The following is a 20,712-nucleotide window of genomic DNA, read 5'->3' as shown; positions in this document are numbered from 1 at the left end:
TTGTACGACTTCCTTTTTTTGGTATCCTCACTAAAGGTGATGTATATAAATGCAGATAACATTGATAAATGAAAACCAATCCTGTTTCCCCATAAACACAATAAGCAGTAGAGTTGCTGCCCCATTCAAATCAAAGGTTTCCACACCATAATCTCTGGCCTAAGTTAGGTGGTCTCCATTAGTGCAGGTATTCAATTAGCCTCCTTGCATCACTGGGTTAGAAAGGGAACAAGGATCAGGGTTTAACCTCCTGGTTCCCCAGCCTAGCAATCCCTGTGTGAATTGGGTGTCAAGCTGTACCTCCCATCATTGTATAGTGAGAAAGTTGTGAATAGGAGTCACTAATTGAAATAAGAAATCGATAGTTATGAATTTGTATCTGCAAGGAGGAAAATTGCATTATGGATGAGATGATGATGTAAATATATTCTTGGGATATGCACATTACTGGCAAGGCTGGGTATTGGTTACCAATCCCCAGTCACCCATAAAGATGGTGGTGGGCTGTGTTTGAGTCCATGTGATGATTAAGCTTCCACAATGCCTTTTAGGTGAGGAGTTCAGGTTATTTGCAATCTGTATTGTGTGGTAGGAGTTTAGAGGGGTTTTGGAGATTGTCTAATCTCCCAAAGCATGCAGCTGGAGTCCATAGTCCTTTAAACCAGAATTACTTATTTACAGCAAGTATTTGCCCATCTGGACCCACAGAGGTAAGAGCTGCTCCTCCTCCAAGATTTCTCTCACTGCTCATCATACGTCTAACATCGTTGTTATGTCAACATCATGTATGGATCCTGGCAAGAAGCAATGAATTCTGATTAGTTTTTGCTCATTTTTCACAAGATGTGAGCTTTGATGTGCAGGCCAGCATTTATTATCTAATCTTAATTGTCCTTGAAGAACAAGCAAGCTGCCTTCTCAACCACTGTGTGATGTCAGTATACCCTTAGTGTATTAGGTAGGGAACTACAGGATTTTTGACCCAGTGACGTTGAAGAAGCAGTGATCTATTTCTGAGTTAGGATGTTGCATGACTTGGTGATTGTGTTCTCGTGCATGTGCTGCCCTTGTCTGCTGGATTGTAGAGATCATGGATTTTAGGAGTTGGTGCAGAAGAAACTTTGAAGAGTTTCTTCACTACACTTCCAATGTTTAAAATGGTGGAATGATGTCAGTTAAGCAGGTAGTTTTGTCCTGGATGGTTTTGAGCTTAGATGTTGTTGGGAGTCGCAAACATCCAGTCAAGTAGACAGTATTCCAGTGCATTCCTGACGTGTCTTTAGAGACTCAGGAGGTGTATTACTTGAACCAGAATACCCTCTGTGCAGCTTTTGTAAGCATAGTATTTATGTGGCTGATGCAGTTCAGTTTCATATTGATAGTGGGGAATTGACAATGATAATATCAATGGGAGTTCTTAAACTCTTATTGGTGATGGCCATTACCTGACACTTGTGTGGCACATATGTTACTTATGTCTTATTAGACCAAGTTTGAATGTTCAAGTTTTGCATGTGGCATAAACCATTTCATTACCTGAAAAGTTGCAAATAGAGCTAAGCTCTGCAGTTATCAGTGAACATTAAATATGGAGGGAAGATACAGGTGGTTGGGCTAGGACATTCCCCTGAGGAGTCCTGCAATAATGACCAGAAGCTGAAACGATTAGCCTTCAACAACCATCTTGGTTTTTCTTGGGTGCAACTGCAGAGTTTGCCCCAGATTCCCATTGACTTTAATTTTACGAGGGATCCTGGATGCTGTACGCAATCAAATGCTAGCTTGAAGTTGAGGGTAGTCTCTCACCTGTGGAATTTTATCCATGTTAGGACCAAGGCTGTAAAGAGGTCGGGAGGTGAATGGCCTTTTGGAACATCAGTGAGAGGTTGTTGGTGACTGAATGCAGCTTGATCGCACAATTAATGACAACTTCCATCACTTTCAAAATAGTCTAATGGGACAGTAATGGCCAGGTTGGGTTTGTCTTGGATTGCATGGGTGTTCATGCAAGTCTTTGAACACATTGCGAAGGATATTCCACAAGGTAGGGAAATCTGAATAGATATTATCCTCAAATTGATGGCAAATCAATTCCACACCATGATGAGAAATCTAACTGGTGAAATTTCAAGCCCATTTATAGAATTCCTATAGTACATAAAGAGGCCAATTGAATCTATACCGACCACATTTAACATACACCTTGGTGATAATTGAGAAATTGCAAACTCCGCCATAGGATTTGCAAATAGTTTAAACCAATTCTGATTTAAGGTGGTTTAGCATATCCATCTCTCAGATTCTCTGGACTCTCCATCTCCCAACAACAACCAGAGGAATTATTTTCATGCCTGCAGGATTTGCTTCCCGGTGGATCCTGGTAGAAGCCTGCGAATGACTTTTGTGGGGTACCTTCAAATGTCTTCATTGTCCGCACAATCTTGGCAGGGTGTTAGTCAGACTTTGGTAACATAAATCATAAAGGCCTGGTTCGCCTTATCACTGCAGCCTTCACCTGCCTATTTGGATTACACTTTGTCAACCTTGTTGCTGTGGGTAGTCCTACCACAGCAAGGAGTTGCCCATAGCATTGTTCCATGGATTGTTGGAGAGTGCACAATCCTCTCCATTACATCCCCCATTACACTTCCAAGGTTTCTGCCAAACTTAATTTATAAAAACCAGTGATGTACATGGACCTTTTATCCTAAACTGCTGTCCATCACTATCTACCATGAGACAGGATGTCATGTATAATCCCATGTGTCCTGTAGCCAGAACAGAGCAGCTGTCTAAAAGATCAGAGGTGCCTACATAACCTCTCAATGCCTGTATATAGTCTTGTCTTCAAATAAACTCATTGTTTTATCAAACCTTGTTGTATGATTGATACGTTTGCAACAAACAGAAGAACGCAAACTAGCCAAATGTCAAATCAAATAATTAAAGCAGTGTGATAGAAATTAATTGCTCTTTCCACTTTATCACTTAAGACATCAAGGAATACTCTGTAATTTGCTGTCGTTTTTAACATAGCTGAAACAGGTGGTTCACTGAGTAACCTGATTTGTAATGTCAATCTCAGTGATGCTGAGTTTTTCAACCATTGCAATGACATAAATTTTTCAGCTTTTTCATAATTTAACTTCTTTAATGTGGAAACATTTAAAATATATTGATTTGATCTGTAGACCAAGCAAAATCAATATTCTTGAACCAGTGCAATCTCTCAGTTTCTACATGAGCTTATTGAAAGTTAATTGGGCAGAGCTGGAATCAAAATCAATTCTTATTTTAAATCCCCCAATTTTTACACCTAATTCAGCTCTGATTACACTGATAACTAGAGACAGTAAGAAGTCTCACAACACCAGTCCAACAGGTTTATTTGGTATCATGTGCTTTTGGAGCACTGCTCCTTCATCAGATGAGTAGAGAGTTGGGTTCACAAACAGGGCATATATAGACACAGCCTCATTTACAAGATAATGGTTGGAATGCAAGTCTTAACAGGTAACTAAGTATTTACAGATGCAGACAATGCGAATGGAGAGGTTAAGCACAGGCTGGCATCACTGATAACTAGCAGAAACTGGACTGCTCCATTCTCCTACCAAACCTAGCTTTAAATCACAACTATAGTGTTACTGAAGGGAAAATAAAATTATGGACTGAAGATATTGTAAATATTGACAGATATAGACATAGAATGAGCTTACTGATATATAATATTAAGCTAGGTTAAAATGAGGGAAAGCTGCAGCTGAAGGGAATGGGTAACAATACAAATAAACTTTGCCAGTGTGTAGGGAATTGTTTCATTTGCAATCAGACCTGCAAAAGATGAAAATGAGAGATTAACAGCAACTGTGGCAACAGATGCAGAAGTAACTATATCTGATCTACATATTTGTGCTAACTAATGAAACATAAACTGAGGGAGAACTCTTCAATCTCCTCTTTCAGAGGAGTAAGGATCTCCTTGGATATCTCAATATTATTGGTACCTATGTTTTATAAACACTCAATCATATAAATGTTACAGCACAGGAGGAGGCCATTTGGCCCATCTTGTCCATGCCAGCCTGAGGACACTGAGGTGCCCTTTCTAATCCCACTTTCCTGCATCTGGCCCATAGCCAACAGCACTTGAGGTGCAGATCAAGGTACAGAGAGTGCAAGGTCTCTGCCTCCACCACCAACTCGAGCAGTGAATTCCAGATGGCACAGTGGTTAGCACTGCTGCCTTACAGTGCTAGGGTCCTAGTTTCAATTCCAACCTTGAGTGACTATGGAGTTTGCATGTTTTCCCTGTGTCTGCATGGGTTTGCTCCTGTTGCCTCCCACACTCCAAAGATATGTGGATTAGGTTGATTGGCTATGCTAAATTGACCCTAATGTCAGGGGGATTAGGAGACTAAATGCTTGGGGTTGTGGGAATAGGGTCTGAGTGGGATTGTGATTGGTACAGATGGGCTGAATGACCTCTTTCTGCACTGTAGGGATTCTATAATGATTCAGGCACCCACTACCCTTAGCACAAAAAGTCCTTCCTCACATACCCTCTACACCTTCTGCCATTAGTCTTGAATCTGTGTCCTCTGGTTCTAGAATTGTCCACCAAGGGAAACAATTTTATCCTGTCCACTCTTATCTCTTCTACTAATTTTGTACACCTCAATCAGGTCATCCGTCAGCCTTCTTTGGCCCCAGGAAAATAACCCCAACCTAAGCAATCTCCTCGTTGCTACATCTTTCTAGACCTGGAAGCATTTTTATAAACCACATCTGCATTCTCTCCAGAGCAATTATGTCCTCGTAATACAGTGATCAGAACTGCACACATTACTCCAGTTATGGCCTTGCCAGTGTTTTATACAATTCCAACATTTAATATCTACTGTTATATTTTATACCTCTGTCAATGAAGGAGAGCATTCCATATGCCTTCCTTACAAAATTGTCTACTTGAACTGCTGCCTTTAGAGACCTCCACTTGTATGCCAAGATCTCTCACTTCATCTACCCCTCCTAATATGTTCCCATTTACTGTGTACTTCTTTAACTGTTTGACCTCCCTAATACATAACCTCGCATTTGTGTTAAAACCTATCTGCCACTTTACCACCCACTTCTATATACACAACATCCACTGCACTCCCTTCATCACCCCTTCTTGTCACTTACTCAAAGAATTTAATCATATTTTTGAGGCAAAATCTTCCTTTAACAAAATCATGCTGACCAACCCTGACTTGCCCATGTTTTTTTACGTGACAGTTAATCCTATCTCTCAGGATTGATTCTACTAATCTGCCTACCACCATTGTAAACCTAACTGGCCAATAATTGTTTGGCATTTCCTTCAATCCCTTTTTAAACAATGGAACTACATTTGCATTTCCCCAGTCCTCTGGTACTCCCTTGTATTTAGTGAGGATTGGAAAACCATCCTCAGAGCATCTGCTATCTCCTTCCTGATCCCCTTTAGCAGCCTCAGAAACAATCCATTTGGCCATGGTGGCTTAATATATTGGTAAAGCATCTTTGAGTTTTCTTTAACTTTTCTTACTAATCTTTTTTCATTTCCTCTCTTTGATTTTCTTATTTCCTTTTTTACTGAAGTAAAAAAATATATATATGAATAGATATATTCATTTAGGCTATGTGCAGTGCTTAGTTCCTTGTGCCTATCACATGCTTTTTTTCTGTATGGTCTTCCCCTGTATACCTCTAGACAGCCAGGGAAGTTCTAGATTTGGCAGTATCACTCTTATTTTTGAAGAAAACATTTAGGATCTCGATTGTCAGAGCTTCCCACTGGTTTTCCACTGATTCATCCTCTAGCAGTGCTGTCTAAGCCAAGTCCCTTCTCATTCCTGCAAAATTTGCCTCCCTCAGTTCAAAACTTTTACTCCTGCTTTATCTCTGTCCTTTTCCATGGTAATAAATATAATGAGTTGTGATCACTATCCCTATTTTGGTTGCCAACTGTCACTTCAGCCACTTGCCCTTCTTCGTTTCCCAAGACTAGATCTAGAATTGCATCTCCTTTTGCTGGGTTTGTCACGAATTGGTTGAAAATATTTTCCTGGACACATTGCGTTAATATTTCTCCCTGAGCAGCCCATATATTATTTGAATCCCAGTTGATATTGGGATAGTTAAAGTCTTTTACTATTGCACTCTTGTTCTTGCAGGCAGAAGTTTGCTTATCTATTTGTTCTATTTCTTTTTCACTATTTGGCGGGCTGTAGTATACTTGCAGTTATGTGACTGCCATTTTTTTCCTAAAGTCAACCCATAAAGCCACGTTTGTTGACCCATTCAGTATATTATCCCTTCTTACACTGAAATTGATTCTTTAACCATTAGTGTTACTCCTTTTTTTATCTCCCGCTTGATTGTATTTGAAAACTTTATAACCAGGGATATTGAGCTGCCAATTTTGCCTTCTGTAAGCCAGGTTTCTATTATAGCAATGCTACCATGTGTCCAGCTGTGCCCTTAACTTAGCTACCTTGTTAGTAATGCTATTTGCATTGGAGTCGAAACAGTTTAACCTCATCAGCTTCCCTTGCTGGACACTTCAGCTACTTTGGTTGATCTCACATCATTTTCAGAATTCCTCTCCCAGAAGAGTATCCCTCAGAACTCTGAGGGACAGTTCTGTATACTCCCCGAAGCTAAGTGAGGGCTCTGAGTCTAGTGCTCCCTTTATTCTCCACTCCCAAAAGAGTGTCCCTCGCAGGTCTGGTGCTCTCCATTCCCTGAAGGTAAGTCATATCTGAATGCTGTTCGAATTCTGATTTTGGCCATCCCCAATATTTCATCTTTCATGGGTATACTTTCAGGCCTTAAAATCTGGCGCTCCTTCCTTATCCTCTTCATGGCACTCAGAATCATAGAGGTTTACAACATGGAAACAGACCCTTCGGCCCAACTTGTCCACGCTGCCCAGTTTACCTCTAAGCTAGTCCCAATTGCCTGCATTTGGCCCATATCCCTCTATACCCAGGTAAGCTTACCTCTTTGACCAAACTTTTGGTCATTGGTGCATCTGACCTAAATTGTGTGGCAGTACTGACAGCAAAACAGTCAATAATTGCCATAATTCCTCAGCTGAACAGCAATTTCAGGTGTCCATACTAATTTTATGCTGCCCAGATAGTATGCTGCTAACTTCTCTTCAGAGCGCAATCCTTAAGCAATCAGTGAATTGATGAACTAAATTTCACTGTAAAAGCAAAAGCTTAGTAAATGAGGTGTAATTGGGTCTTTAAATTGGATGATTACTGATCTGTGATTAATGCAGAGCAGCTTCACTGATCCGGAAAAGTGAATATGGATAAATTTAAGTGTGCGCCCACTCCTCAGATTTTATTCCCTGCAATGGTCATAAACACTAAGATGAGCAGCAAAGGGCCCAATCGCAATAAGAAAAACTATCTTTAAATTCTATACCGAGTGGTTAGGATGTACTATCGGACAATGTGGTGGAGGCAGATGGTATTGTTCCTTTCAAAAAGGAATTGGAAAAGATTTGCTGGGCTAGAGGAAAGTGCAGGGGAGCAGGAGCAGTTGTGTTCTAAGAAGCTGAACAGTCTCTGAGCTGTAACCATTCTACAATTCTCAATTCATTTTACTGTTAAGTTTTTTGGCCTTTCATTGTTCTTTTTTCTGCTTTAACGTCTAATTTTCTCAGAATATTCTTACTGATCAATTTTCCTAACGTTTTGTCCTGAAGTTTCTAGCAGGGGCAGCACAGTGGTTAGCACAGCTGCCTCACAGTGCCAGGGACCCGGGTTCAATTCCAGCCTTGGGTGACTGTGTGGAGTTTGCATATTCTCCCTGCGGTTGTGTGGGTTTCCTCCAGGAGCTCCAGTTTCCTTCAACACTCCAAAGACACGCTGGTTAGCTGGAGTGGCCAAGGTAAATTGTCGGGTTAAATTTCATGTCTTTAAAAAGTCAGTTTAATCGGATTAAAATAGAAGCTAAAATATAATTTATTTACCTGAAATTTTAAATTCTTGATTTGCTGTTGAATATTTCAGTGTGATTGGCTACTTACCCTGCTCGCTGGCATCTCTGCTCTTGACCACTTGCAGACCGCCTTCATTTGGCAGGTTTAAGCTGCCATCGGCAAAGGGGCAGTGTGTGCCACATCAATCACCATAGCATTGTCAGCAGCTGTTGCATCAGCATTGACTACGAAATCCAGCCTATTATCTCCTCCTGTCCCTTTATAGTTGTTTGTTTGATAATGCTTCCATGAACTATGTTAATGCATGTTATTCTAAGAGGTTTTTTTTATGCGCGTTGGTTTAATAACTTGTCATATATACATCATTTATATAATTTCAATATCCACCAAGCCTCAAAATAAGGAAAATGGGAATATTTCCAACATAATCCCAAAAATAACTTCTAGAATCCCTGCAGTGCAGAAGGAGGCCATTTGGTTCATTAAGCCTCTACTTACAACAATCCCACACGGGCCCCCTCCTTGAAACCCCATGTATTTACGCCTGACACTAAGGGACAATTTACTACAGCTACTCCACCTAACCAGCATGTCTTTGGAGTGTGGGAGCAAACTGGAATGCCCTGAGGAAACCCACGTAAATGCAGGGAGAATTTGCAAACTTCACATAGTCACCCAAGGCCTAGCACTGTGAGGCAGCAGTGCTAACCACTGCGCTACCCCTAGCAGAAACTTCAGGAGAAAAGGTTTGGAAAATTGGCCAGTGAGAATATTCTGCGAAAAATTAGATGTTAAAATAGAACTGAAGGAAAAAAAACTTGTGACAACAGTAGAATGAATTGAGAATTTTAGAATAGTTACAGCTCAAAGAGACTGTTCAGCCTCTTAGAGCAAACTGCTCCTACTCCCCTGTACTTTCCCCCTACTCCCCTGATCTTTTTCAATTCCTTTTTAAAAGTCACTGTGCAATCTGCTGCTACCACATTCTCAGACAGTACATCCTAACCACTGGCTGCAGAATTTAAAGATCGTTTTTTTTTCATATTGTGATTGGGCCCGTTGCTGCTCATCATAGAGCTGATGAAAGTTGCAGGGAATAAAATCTGAGGGATGGGGGCACACTGAAGAGAACTGAGTAAAAATCAAAGTCTTAGGCCTTGAAGCAAGATCAGTTATGACTTTTTGTTAAATTCTGCAGATGCTGGAATTGAACAAAAGCAGAAAATGCTGGAAAATCTCAGCAGGTCTGACAGCATCTGTGGAGAGAGAATAGGGCAAATGTTTTCATCCTGACTCTACACCTTGACTTTATTCTCTCTCTGCAGATGCTGATAGACCTGCTGAGATTTTCTAGCCTTTTTCTGTGTTTTGTGACACCTTTTTGTTGTTGGTTAGCTGGCTAAACAGCAGATATTGCTATCGTGATTGAGACATTCCAGACTGAAGACTTCAGCTTGCTCCTTGCAGGAATGGCAGGCAGCAACTCACCCCCATGTTGTAGCTGCATTAGCAGCTTTACGTGGCGTACATATTGGGCTACCAAGGCACACAAGACCAAGATAATCTCAAACTCTATTGGTGGGCAGAAATAGAGGCGTTTCAAGAGACCAAACACTTCTGCAGTCGAGAAAGGGAAATAAATACTCTTGCTCATTAACTCACTTAAAGAGTAAATTTATTTAGAAATGCAGTTATATACATAGTACAATTAAACTTAAATTAACTTTGTACAAATATTAAAATACTATCTTCACACCAATTGCAATATACAGGATTCCAAAGAAATTTGAAAGCAAAAGCCAAAGTTGCACAGGTTGAGTGACCCTGACACATTCCACAGCTCCATTGTTTCACTAACAGCCAAGTCACAAGAAACCACGCTCTTGCCTCTGCATCAACAGCGGGACCGCTGTACAACAGCATCCCGTTTCTCATTTAGGAAATGCGGGAGAAGTTATTTCTTTATTTACAATGGAAAAATGGTGAAATCTAATCAACACACACCTCCCCGCTACAGCCAAGGGCCTGAAAAACAGATTGGTTACACACACAAAAATAAAATGCACTGGTTAATTCAAGAACAATTTGGAACACATTCACACAACATCTTGGCACGGGCACACACAAAGCCTCTCGAGACTGCAGAGACAGGAAGGTGGAAACACCAGGGTCCTGGTCATATCACGCTGCTGCTTCATGACCTGTAGCTGTGGATCTGATTATCAGGCTCACTTCATCCCCCCAAGGAGCTTCACTAGAAAGTGGCACTTGTTAGCACAAGGGGATATTTAATGCAAATAGCATAGATGCATTTAAAGGGAAAGCTTGTTAAGTGTGACGGAGAAAGGAATAGAAAGCTATGCTGACAATAGGCAGGAAAGGTGGCTCTTGAAGCATAAACACCAGCATAGAGCAGCTGGGCTAATGGCTGTAAATTCTGTGGGTGGTGCACAGCTGTCTGTACAGAGTCCAACTCTGGCCAAGGTATCCAAGCAGCTCCCCATGGTATGTAATACCAGAGTTAGGTTCAATGTCAAGAGGTGGTTCTTTTCCAAAGAATAGTGCACCTTTGGAACAGACTGCTGGCTCATGCAGTTAACGTTAATTTACTAAATTCCTTTAAGTCAGAGCAGAACCTGCTTTTGTCTGGGGGAAGAGATCTCCCCACACACACGGGCTGGAATTCTACTGCCCCACCCACTACAGGAATTGGAGCGGGGGAGGGGTGGACGATGGAAAAGTCCATTGACCTTGGGCAGAATTTTACGGTTTCGGGATGAGCGAGGCCATAAAATTCCACCCAAGGGGTTGTACCTGGAAATTATCAGGGCCAGTGTGATCTGGACTAATTTTGGTTGCTTGTGGGGTTGGGAGAGAAATTTTCCAGGTTTTTTTCCCGCCCCTGTAATTATCCTGTGTTTCATTTGGTTTAATCACATCTCCCAGAATATCACAGAATCATACAGTGCAGAAGGCCATTCAGCCCATTGAGTCTGCACCGATCACAGTCCCAACCAGGCCCTATCCCCACAACCCTATGCATTTACCCTAGCTAGTCTCCCTGACACTAATGGACAATTTAGCATAGCCAATACACCTAACCCACACATCTTTGGACCACCATATCAAATGGTGTCTAGGTGGAGGGTGCCTGTTTTGTGTGGGACAGACTGCCTGCATATGCTAAAGTTAACAAGAGTAAGGAGCATGAATAGATGCAGGGAGAGTCATCAAACCTCACCGAAAGCTACACAGGTAGGAGACTACATGAATTGTGGCAGTTATATACAAAGTACTGGCTCCCCAGCCACACCTATAACCATTTCTGGCTAGTGGTCATTAAACAACATTAGGATGGGATCGCAGCAGAGGAACAAACCCTTGTTAATGGATTGTGGGTTTTACCAACAAAGCTAGTATCTGTTGCTCATCCCTTGTAGCCCTTGAACTGAATGGTTTGCTTCAGAGGGCAGTGGAGCTGAAGTCACATGGCAAATTTCCTTCCCTAAAAGGACATTTGTGTACCAGATGGGTTTTTACAACAATTAATGATAGTATAATGGTCACCATTATTTGCGTGATTTTGATTACAGAGATTAGCTTTCAATTCCAAGTTTTCAATTCAAATGATATTTAATTTCCACCATGCGGCTTAAGTGGGATGTGAGCCCAAGTCCATTAGCCTGGGCCTCAGATTTACTGCTCCAGTGACACTGCCACTATCTCTGACCTGGAAGATTCCCAATTACTCTGGTAATCCCGTAATCTAGGCTGCCACTGTAGAAAGGGAGAAGAGGGTACAGTTACAGTATCACCAATGTATATGGGGCAATTGCATCCCAGTGTTTGAGGTGGGCATGTCCCAATTTGTCCAGACCCCAGCCTCCTGGGTTTTATCATTGTCAGATTTTAAAATTCTTGTGTTCAAATTACCTCAAGGCCCTCACCCTTCCTTATCTCCTTACCTGCTGAGCTCGAGAATTCCTTTTACACCTCCACCTTGCATATACACCTTTAAAACCTACCTCTCCTATCCCAATATTGCATATATAGCTCGGTCTCAAGTTTTGCTCGATAATGTTTCTGTGAAGTGCCTTTGGGATATTTACTACATTAAAAAAGAGCTCTGTAAATGAAAGTGATGTTCATTTAATTCTAGTTGTCCCCCCCCCTCCCCTTTCTACACATTGTCATCTTACTGTCCTCACTGTTGAAGCCTTACCCTGCAATCCCACTTTTCCTGACCCTTCAACAGAAGAGGCCAAAACGGTAGAAACACACACCCACATCATTCACATCAGCAAGGCCAAAAGGGGAAAGAAAAAATAAAACAGTACAGATTTCCACTTAGCCTGTGTGCAGTTTAGGTAAAAGGGGAAAAGAATATCCAACAATATTTGGTATTCCAGCTATGAAGGACTGCAAGCATTAAGGGGCTGGATTTGATATCAAAAGGTCCCAGCCTTTATGCTACCTGCTGTTACATGGGCAGTTTTGTTTTACAGAATCGAAGGTTTTTACTGCATGGTTGAGATAAACCCGGGAGGCCACGCTGAGAGGGAGTACACACTGACTACCCTTCGTGGTTCAGTGATCGCACTCTGAGCCACAGCAGCAGCCTGTCGGTCCAAGACTCTTCACAGAGACTGGAGCACAGATTCGAGACTGTCACATCCAGTGCAGCGCTCAGGGAGTGTTTCACTGTCAGAGGTACCGTCTTTCAGCGATGGCATTAACGGAGACTCCCACTGCCCTCTCTCTGGCGGGTGTGAAAGATCCCGTGGCACTCTTCGAAATGGCAGGGGAAGTTCTCCCCAGCGTCCTGGTCAATGTTTGTCCTTCAACCAACGTCACTAAATTCTCAGGTCATTTTGGCCTAACTGTTTGTGGGACCTGGCGGTGTGCAAATTGGCTGCTAATGTTTCCAACGACAGTAACTGCATTTCAAAGCGGCTTCATTGGCTGGAGAGCGCTTTGGGAAGCTCTGAAGTTGCGAAAGGTGCAATATATAAATAAAAGTTCTTTCTTGTGAAGAGAAACCCATCCTCTTCACTGCCTCATCGGGTACAGTAGCGTTTCTTGGTCACGGGTATGAAGTTAAGGAAAAGCCCAGCCTCTGTCACCTGCTGAAACACCGGAGCAGTTTTTGCGAAACCCAATTGTGCTTGGAAGTTAAAAACTGGGATACGGCGCTACTGTCTCTCCAGAGGTCAACAAATGAACAACGTATCTCAGTTTGTCTTCCATTGCTGGAGATTGGCGCGCTTCGCCAATCCGTTCTTGCCCCGATCCCACCCCCAGAGGTATGCCAGCAGAGGTGGCACACCGCAGAACACCAACCCATTTCACAATGGAAATCTCACCAAGGAACCAGTGCCAGCAAGTGGCCTAGGAACCCGGCTGACTTGAGTGGAATTAAGTGGGGAAAAAAATGGGCAAATTATTTGTCCTGATGTTGAATGACACCTCGGTTGATGTCCGAGGGTTCCCAATTTGCCAAGTTGTGTCTGGTGTGGGGAAAGGGGTTAAGGAATAGCTGGAACCTTCTGATCTATTACAAGGTGGGCTGGGCAGTGGTTATGGATGGTGGAAATTGGCATTGAAGAGTGACTCGGGGGTGGAGCAAAGCATTTAAAATAAGTTTAAACCGCCCGCCACCCAGTGTCTAGTCTAAGTCCTGGGTTATGAAGGACGTTCGGATTATCTGTCACTCGCCCAAGGGTCACCATTCCCAGAACTGCTCCAACATGAGGGCAGTGTCTCCAGAGCCGGAATGCTGAGGGCAGGTACCACTGTGTCCCAGTGAGTCAGTCCCACACTGGGCTTCAACAGGTGACATGGGGAGTGAGGGAGGGGGTGGGATGAGGTGGGGTGGGGGAGGCTTCTTTTCCACAGCTCCTGCTATGGGATTTGGATCAGTTAATTGGATTTGGAGAGTCGAGTGTTGAAGAGGAGGGGGAGAAAGCTTAGCAGCTCACCCCCAACGCCGCCAACCATCTTACGCATCCTTCAGCAAAGGAATATCTGAAACAAAAGGGAATAGGGTTTGAGTAGAGAGTCACTGGATTCAAGGCTGAACTAGTTACTCACAATCTTCAGTTAGTTTTCAACTGGTATAAGGCTCACTGAAACCAGCAGAGAGAGAGAAAAACAGAGAGAGAGAGAAAAACAGAGAGCGAGAGAGAGAGCTGGAGAGAGAGAGCAAGAGAGAGAGAGAGATGGCCAGAGAGAGAGAGAGATGGAGGGAGAGAGCGAGAGAGAGAGAGATGGAGGGAGAGAGAGATGGAGGGAGAGAGAGAGAGAGAGCGAGAGATGGAGGGAGAGAGGGAGAGAGCGAGAGATGGAGGGAGAGAGCGAGAGATGGAGGGAGAGATGGAGGGAGAGAGAGAGAGAGATGGAGGGAGAGAGAGAGAGATGGAGGGAGAGAGAGAGAGAGATGGAGGGAGAGAGAGAGTTGGAGGGAGAGAACGAGAGAGAGAGATGGAGGGAGAGAACGAGAGAGAGAGATGGAGGGACAGAGCGAGAGAGGGAGATGGAGAGAGAAAGCGAGAGAGAGAGAGAGCAAGAGAGATGGAGGGAGAGAGCGAAAGACAAAGAAAGATGGAGAGAGAGAATGAGAGATAAAAAGAGCGATAGAGAGAGAGAGAGAACGACAGAGACAATGAGAGAAAGAGTAGGAGAGACGTGTTGGGAGCTCAATTTTACACTCCTCCCCGCTCAGATTGAAAGCATGGAGGATAAGTAAAACCCAGGGGGTGGCCTTCCCTCCTCCCCGACCCATCTGAAATTTTACAGTGGGGTTGGGTGGCCTGCCCATAATTTCCCCGTGACGGGATAGGCCCACGGCAGGCAGGAAGCTTTAGCTGTGTGGGACGGCGTCAGGGGGGTGGGAACCTCCTTTTGCAGTCCCCGTGTCCACTGGTGGAATCCCAGCCCCAAGGTCAGGGGTCGCGCCTTAAAGCGATTAACGCTCCATCTCTCTCGCTCTCTCCCTCTTGTTAAATTGCTGGGGGCAGCCATTGGGGTCGTGAGAGAGTTACCATTCCCCACCCTCTCCCCACCCCCTTAACTACGGGGAGGTGAGGACGGTGGTGTCTTGTCAAATCCACCCCTGAGACGTAGAAAGTGCGGGATCTCACTGCATTCGGCTCATTATGGAGTATCTCCTAATTCTAGCCTCTTCCACATCCCCCATTTTAACTGTTCCACCATTGGCTGCAATGCTTTGACCATCCAGGTGCTAAGCTCCGAAACTGCCTCTCTAACCCTCCCCACGTTGCCAACTCCCTCCTTCCTCCTCAAAGAGGTTCCTTTGACTTTGAGCAAAGTTCAGATCACATATCTTGGCGTTACATTTACTGTCAGATTTTGTCTGACGGCAGGGCTGTTAAGTGCCTTTGGAAGTGTTATTGTATAAAGGGGCTACTTTAGCACAGAATCGGTGCAGTGTAGAAGGAGGCCATTCTGCCCATCTGGTCTGCACTGACCACAATCCCACCCAGACCCTGTTCCCATAACCCACGCATTTACCCTACTAATCCCCCTGACATTAGGGTCAATTTAGCATGGCCAATTTACCTAAGCTGTACATTTTTGGACGGTGGGAGGAAACTGGAGTATCCGGAGGAAACCCACGCCAACACAGAGAGAATGTGCAAACCCTGCACAGACAGTGACCCAAGCCAGGAAGTGAACCCGGATCCTTGGCACTGTGAGGCAGCAGTGCTAACCACCGTGCCACTGTGCCACCCCATCTACATTGTTGCAAATATCCAAACTTATCCTACCCAATGCACTCCTCCCATGCAAAGTTCACCTCCCACTGCTCCAATCAAAAAATATAAAGATATCTGCTTACCATCAGTAGAGCCCAGCGGGGAGGAATAGGACAGAAGGCTCGGGACGTCACTGCTCTCAGAGTCCAGGGTGTCTGAGCAGCGAGACAGACTCAGCACCGATCCGTGGGAGGAGTGCGCAGGCGAGGAGAAGGAGGGCTGATGAATCAGAACAGTCTCTGAGCGGCTGCCACTTCCATGGGCTTCAACTTCCCTGGGGCTTTCCGGGCGGTTGTCAGTGGCCCTGTTACAGCGAGCACCTTCCTCCGGAGGCTCCCCACCCGGGACTGGCCCCTCTGCCAAGACGATCTGTACCCGGGAGCCGGAGGGCGGGATGGCAGCGCCCGAGCTGCCGTACACAGCTTCTTCGTAGGAGGGCAGAGAGACAGGCACCCCGTCCACTACAATGGACACCTGATCCCCTGACACTCCCTGATCACGCCTGGGGACACAGACACACAAATACACGGTTAAACCCAACAGGCAGGTAACATTGACCCAAACCTCAGGAAATCGTCAGGAACGTCAGGAACAGGAGGAGGCCATTCAGCCCCACAAGCCTATTCAAACATTTAGCTAGATCATGGCTGATCTGCATCTTAACACTATCCCATCCCCCTTTGGTTCCATAATCGACTCTCCATCTCCCACCTCCACTGACCCTCAACACTCCCAAGAGTTCCCAACTTCCTTAACTATATCACCATCCCCTTTTCCCAGTGTTCCAAACACCCAATTTAATTTTCCCAGTGTCCCAGACACCCAATCCCCTTTTCTCAGTGTCCCAGGCCCCTGACCTGCTTTTCCCAGTGCCCAAGGTCCTTAATCTCCCTTTCCCAGTGTCCCAGACACCCAATCCCCTTTTCCCAGTATCTGACTCTCAATCCTCTTTTCCCAGTGTCCCAGGCCCCTGATCCCCTTTTCTCAGTGTCGCAGGCCCCTGACCTGCTTTTCCCAGTGCCCAAGGTCCTTAATCTCCCTTTCCCAGTATCCCAGACCCCTGATCCCCTTTTCTCAGTGTCCCAGGCCCCTGATCCTCTTTTCCCATGTCCCAGGCCCCTGACCTGCTTTTCCCAGTGCCCAAGGTCCTTAATCTCCCTTTCCCAGTATCCCAGACCCCTGATCCCCCTTTCCCAGTGTCTCAGACCCCGATCCCCTTTTCCCAGTGTCCCAGACCCTCGATCTGCTTTTCCCAGTGTCCCAGGCCCCCGATCTGCTATTCCCGCTCTGTACTAACCTGCTGTGGTGAAATGATTTCAGTTTTGGTTGCAGCAAAACGAATAAAACTACCAGGAGAAGGATCAATGCGACAGAGCTGGCAGTGGATGCAACAATCGATAGTGTTGGCACTCCAATACTTGCCCTTGTATCTTTATCTAAACAGAGGAGATTAAACAGCATTAGTGCACCTTCTCAATATCTGTAAATCACCAAACGCCAGGAATTAATAATATTGTACAATCAATAATCTAAGATATTCAGTGTTTTTGTTTTATTCATTCGTGGGATATGGGCATCGTTGGCTGGGCAGAATTTATTGCCCATCCCTAGTTGCCCTTAGAGGACAGTTAAGAGTCACCCACATTGCTGTGGCTCTGGAATCATATGTGGGCTAGACGTGGTAAGGATGGCAGATTTCCTTCCCTAAAGGACATTAATGAACCAGATGTCTTTTTCCGACAATCGACAATGGTTTCACGGTCATCAGTAGATTCTTAATTCCAGATTTTTCTAATTGAAATCTCATTCCACCATCTGCTGTGGCGGGATTCGAACCCGGGTCCCCGGAACATTAGCTGAGTTTCTGGATTATTCCAGTGATGATACCACTAGACCATTCCCTTGCCTTGGTGTAAATCGTGCCCGGGGCTGGAATTGACAAGGCCCCTGGTACATACTTTTTGTATGCCTCAGAGCTACGTAGAGATGACACTGGTTTCTTTGTCTGTAACAGATTTTAATAACAGTGCTTTAAAATGTCTGCACCACACTTCCAGCAACTGCCACAGTTTGCTTATTTGTCTCTGAGTCCACATCCAGGCTTAACCAATCAAGCACAGTGAGCATCAATAGTAAGCAGACTCACATAATCAAACACAGAAGAAATGAACACTATAATACCTAAAAATTTAGATATGCAGTTTAAATCACGCTGAAAAGGTTTCTCCATATCCAGATTCATAGAAATCATAGAATCCTACAGTGCAGAAGGAGGCCATTTGGCCCATTGAGTCTGCACCAACAACAATCCCACCCAGGCCTTATCCCCATAATGCCACATATTTACCCCTCTAACCTATGCATCCTGGGACACTAAGGGGCAATTTAGCATGGCTAATGCACCAACCTGAATATCCTTGGACTTTAGGAGGAAGCCGGGTCTCTGGAGCTGTGAGGCGGCAGTGCTAATCATTGTGCCAGCCAAATACAAACACTTCTTACTAGATTATAAACACCTCTGCCCAATCTATTTTTTTGGTGGTCCATCCACAGCATTGGCCGAGAAACCAAAGTGTGCCTCTTTTTGACCCCACATGAGGTTGGGGTTGAGGGTGCGGTGTGCATACCCTGCGCTAATGATGTGACCCAAGGCACAACGTAAGTGCAGGCTGCAAAGAAGTGGGGCCATTGCTAGTGACCCTCAGGGAGGTGGGTCTGAGTGGGGCTCAGGGTGCCTCCAGTTTGGACCAATGATTACGACAGTAGGTCAGAACACTAGCATTAAATTTTGGGTTCAGGAGGAATCGTTCTCCTGGGAGCTCCATAATTACATCTGTTTGTGGAATAAATCTTAGTGACGGCTGATTCCTGGTTTGCTCCGAGTGGAATGGCATCAGGTCCAACCAATTTGAAAGTGGGTAGTGGGGCATTAATTAGGTGTTTGTACCCTTAATTGTATTTGCAAAGGATCAAATCCACTTCGGGTAAACTTATTTAACTTCACGGAAATGGTGGCTGACAGTTTTCCAGCCAGAACAGGACGCACAGTTGCTGCCTATCACAGTGGAGGTGGCACAGTGGTTAGTACTGCTGCCTCATAGCGTCAGGGTTTGATTCCCGGGTTGGGTCACTGTGTGTGGAGTGTGCGTGTTCTCCCTGTGTCTGCGTGGGTTTCCTCTGGGTGCTCTGGTTTTCTCCCACCAGTCTGAAGATGTGCAGTGGATTGGCCATGCTAAATTGCTCCTTAGTGTCAGGGAATTAGCAGGGTAAGTACGTGGAATTGCAGGGATGGGGCCCGGATGGGATTGCTCTCGGTGCGGGCATGATGGGCCAAATGGCCTCCTTCTGCACTGTCGGGATTCTACATTTCTTAGCGGGAAAACACAATCCCAGAATTATTCATTCTTCACTGCTCTGATTCTAAGTCACACTTCGCTGCTAATGTTCAACTATTTGGGAGGGCGGGGGAAGGGAAGGGCATGGTGGGGGGGTGCTGGGGTGGCGATAGGGGCTGACCACAGTACTGGGCGTCGAGTCCTCTCCTGAAACCACATAGTCTCTCACTGCCTTCAGAAGCCTTCCGCAAACATATCTCTGCGGTTGTGGCCTCGATCTCCATCTCTTTCCTCCCTATGACTCATTACATGAACCCCACCCTCCCCCCCATTCCCAAACTGCTGTTAACTGATTTGTGCAGCATATGATTCTATGATAAAACCACCCTCAAGTGTGGTACTCGGGGAGTGCTGAACAGTCAGAGTGCAGTTTTCCAGATAAGACTTTAAACAGTGGGCCCTCCGAGGGAGGTGCAGAAAGTTCCACAGCAGAACATTCATCAAAAGAAGATTTTGATGAAAAGATGAAGTGCGGCACGGTAGCGCAGTGGTTAGCACTGCTGCTTCACAGCTCCCAGGGACTTGGGTTCGACTCCCGGCTCGGGTCACTGTCTGTGTGGAGTTTGCACATTCTCCTCATGTCTGCGTGGGTTTCCTCTGGGTGCTCCGGTTTCCTCCCACAGTCCAAAGATGTGCGGATTAGGTTGATTGGCCATGCTAAAATTGCCCCTTAGTGTCCCGGGATGCATAGGTTAGAGGGATTAGTGGGTAAAATATGTAGGGATATGGGGGTAGGGCCTGGGTGGGGTTGTGGTTGGTGCAGACTTGATGGGCCGAATGGCCTCTTTCTGCACTGTAGGGTTCTATGAAAATGGTTAGGGGAGTTCTCATGTCCCGGCAAATATTTAAAAATTTCTTTATTAGTCAAAAGTAGGTTTACATTAACACTGCAATGAAGTCACTGTGAAATTCCTCTGGTTGCCACACTCCGGCGCCTGTTCGGATCAATGCACCTAACCAGCACATCTTTCAGACTGTGGGAGGAAACCGGAGCATCCGGAGGAAACCCACGCAGATGCAGGGAGAACGTGCAAACTTCACACAGACAGTGACCCAAGCTGGGATTCGAACCCAGGCCCCTGGCGCTGAGAGGCAGCAAGTGCTGTGAGAGCTTGCTGTCCTGCTGTACTTGTACTGCCAGGACTGTAAGTGACTCTGGGACGAGCTCGAAGCTGTAACGGCCGTAGGCGAGGCCAGCACTGACCTTGGTTCAGCCTACAGCTGACCTCCATTGCGGGATACCATTCTCCGTTCTCGCAGGTCAGGTACTTGTAGTCACCCTTCAGCGTGTAGCCCTCGTCGCAGAAGTACTCGATGACGGTGCTGGATACAAAGTTGGCACACGGTGTGGGGTGGCACGCAAAGCCACCATTTTCTGGTTGCAACGGCTGCCGGCAAACTGTAGGGAATAAAAGTAGGCGGCAAGTGAGTGAGGTAGGAAACGGGTGGAGTTACTCACCATGTTTGTGAAGGTAAATATTAGAATCAGTGCTGCTCTGACAACCCTGCTACCCATAATCTTAACACTCACCAAGTCCCGTTCATCCATTCCCCACCC

General features: G+C 45.1%; 1 protein-coding gene across 1 annotated transcript in view; it reads right to left on the bottom strand.

The window, feature by feature from the left end:
- Positions 1-11,881: 11,881 nt before the first annotated feature.
- susd6 (sushi domain containing 6) overlaps positions 11,882-20,712 on the bottom strand; it is a 63,096-nt gene continuing 54,265 nt past the window's right edge. Inside the window, exons 3-6 of the mRNA XM_080203032.1 lie at positions 20,359-20,553; positions 17,057-17,195; positions 15,843-16,261; positions 11,882-14,008 (exon numbers count right to left, since the gene is read on the bottom strand). Coding sequence (XP_080059158.1) covers positions 13,983-14,008; positions 15,843-16,261; positions 17,057-17,195; positions 20,359-20,553 — 779 coding nt within the window. The 3' untranslated portion in view covers positions 11,882-13,982. The remainder of the gene's footprint in view (positions 14,009-15,842; positions 16,262-17,056; positions 17,196-20,358; positions 20,554-20,712) is intronic.

The sequence above is a fragment of the Carcharhinus amblyrhynchos genome, chromosome 14 (genome assembly GCF_965287045.1).
Source record: "Carcharhinus amblyrhynchos chromosome 14, sCarAmb.v2.hapA, whole genome shotgun sequence".
Classification (NCBI taxonomy): Eukaryota; Metazoa; Chordata; class Chondrichthyes; order Carcharhiniformes; family Carcharhinidae; genus Carcharhinus; species Carcharhinus amblyrhynchos.
This window is presented reverse-complemented; position numbering and strand designations above follow the sequence as displayed.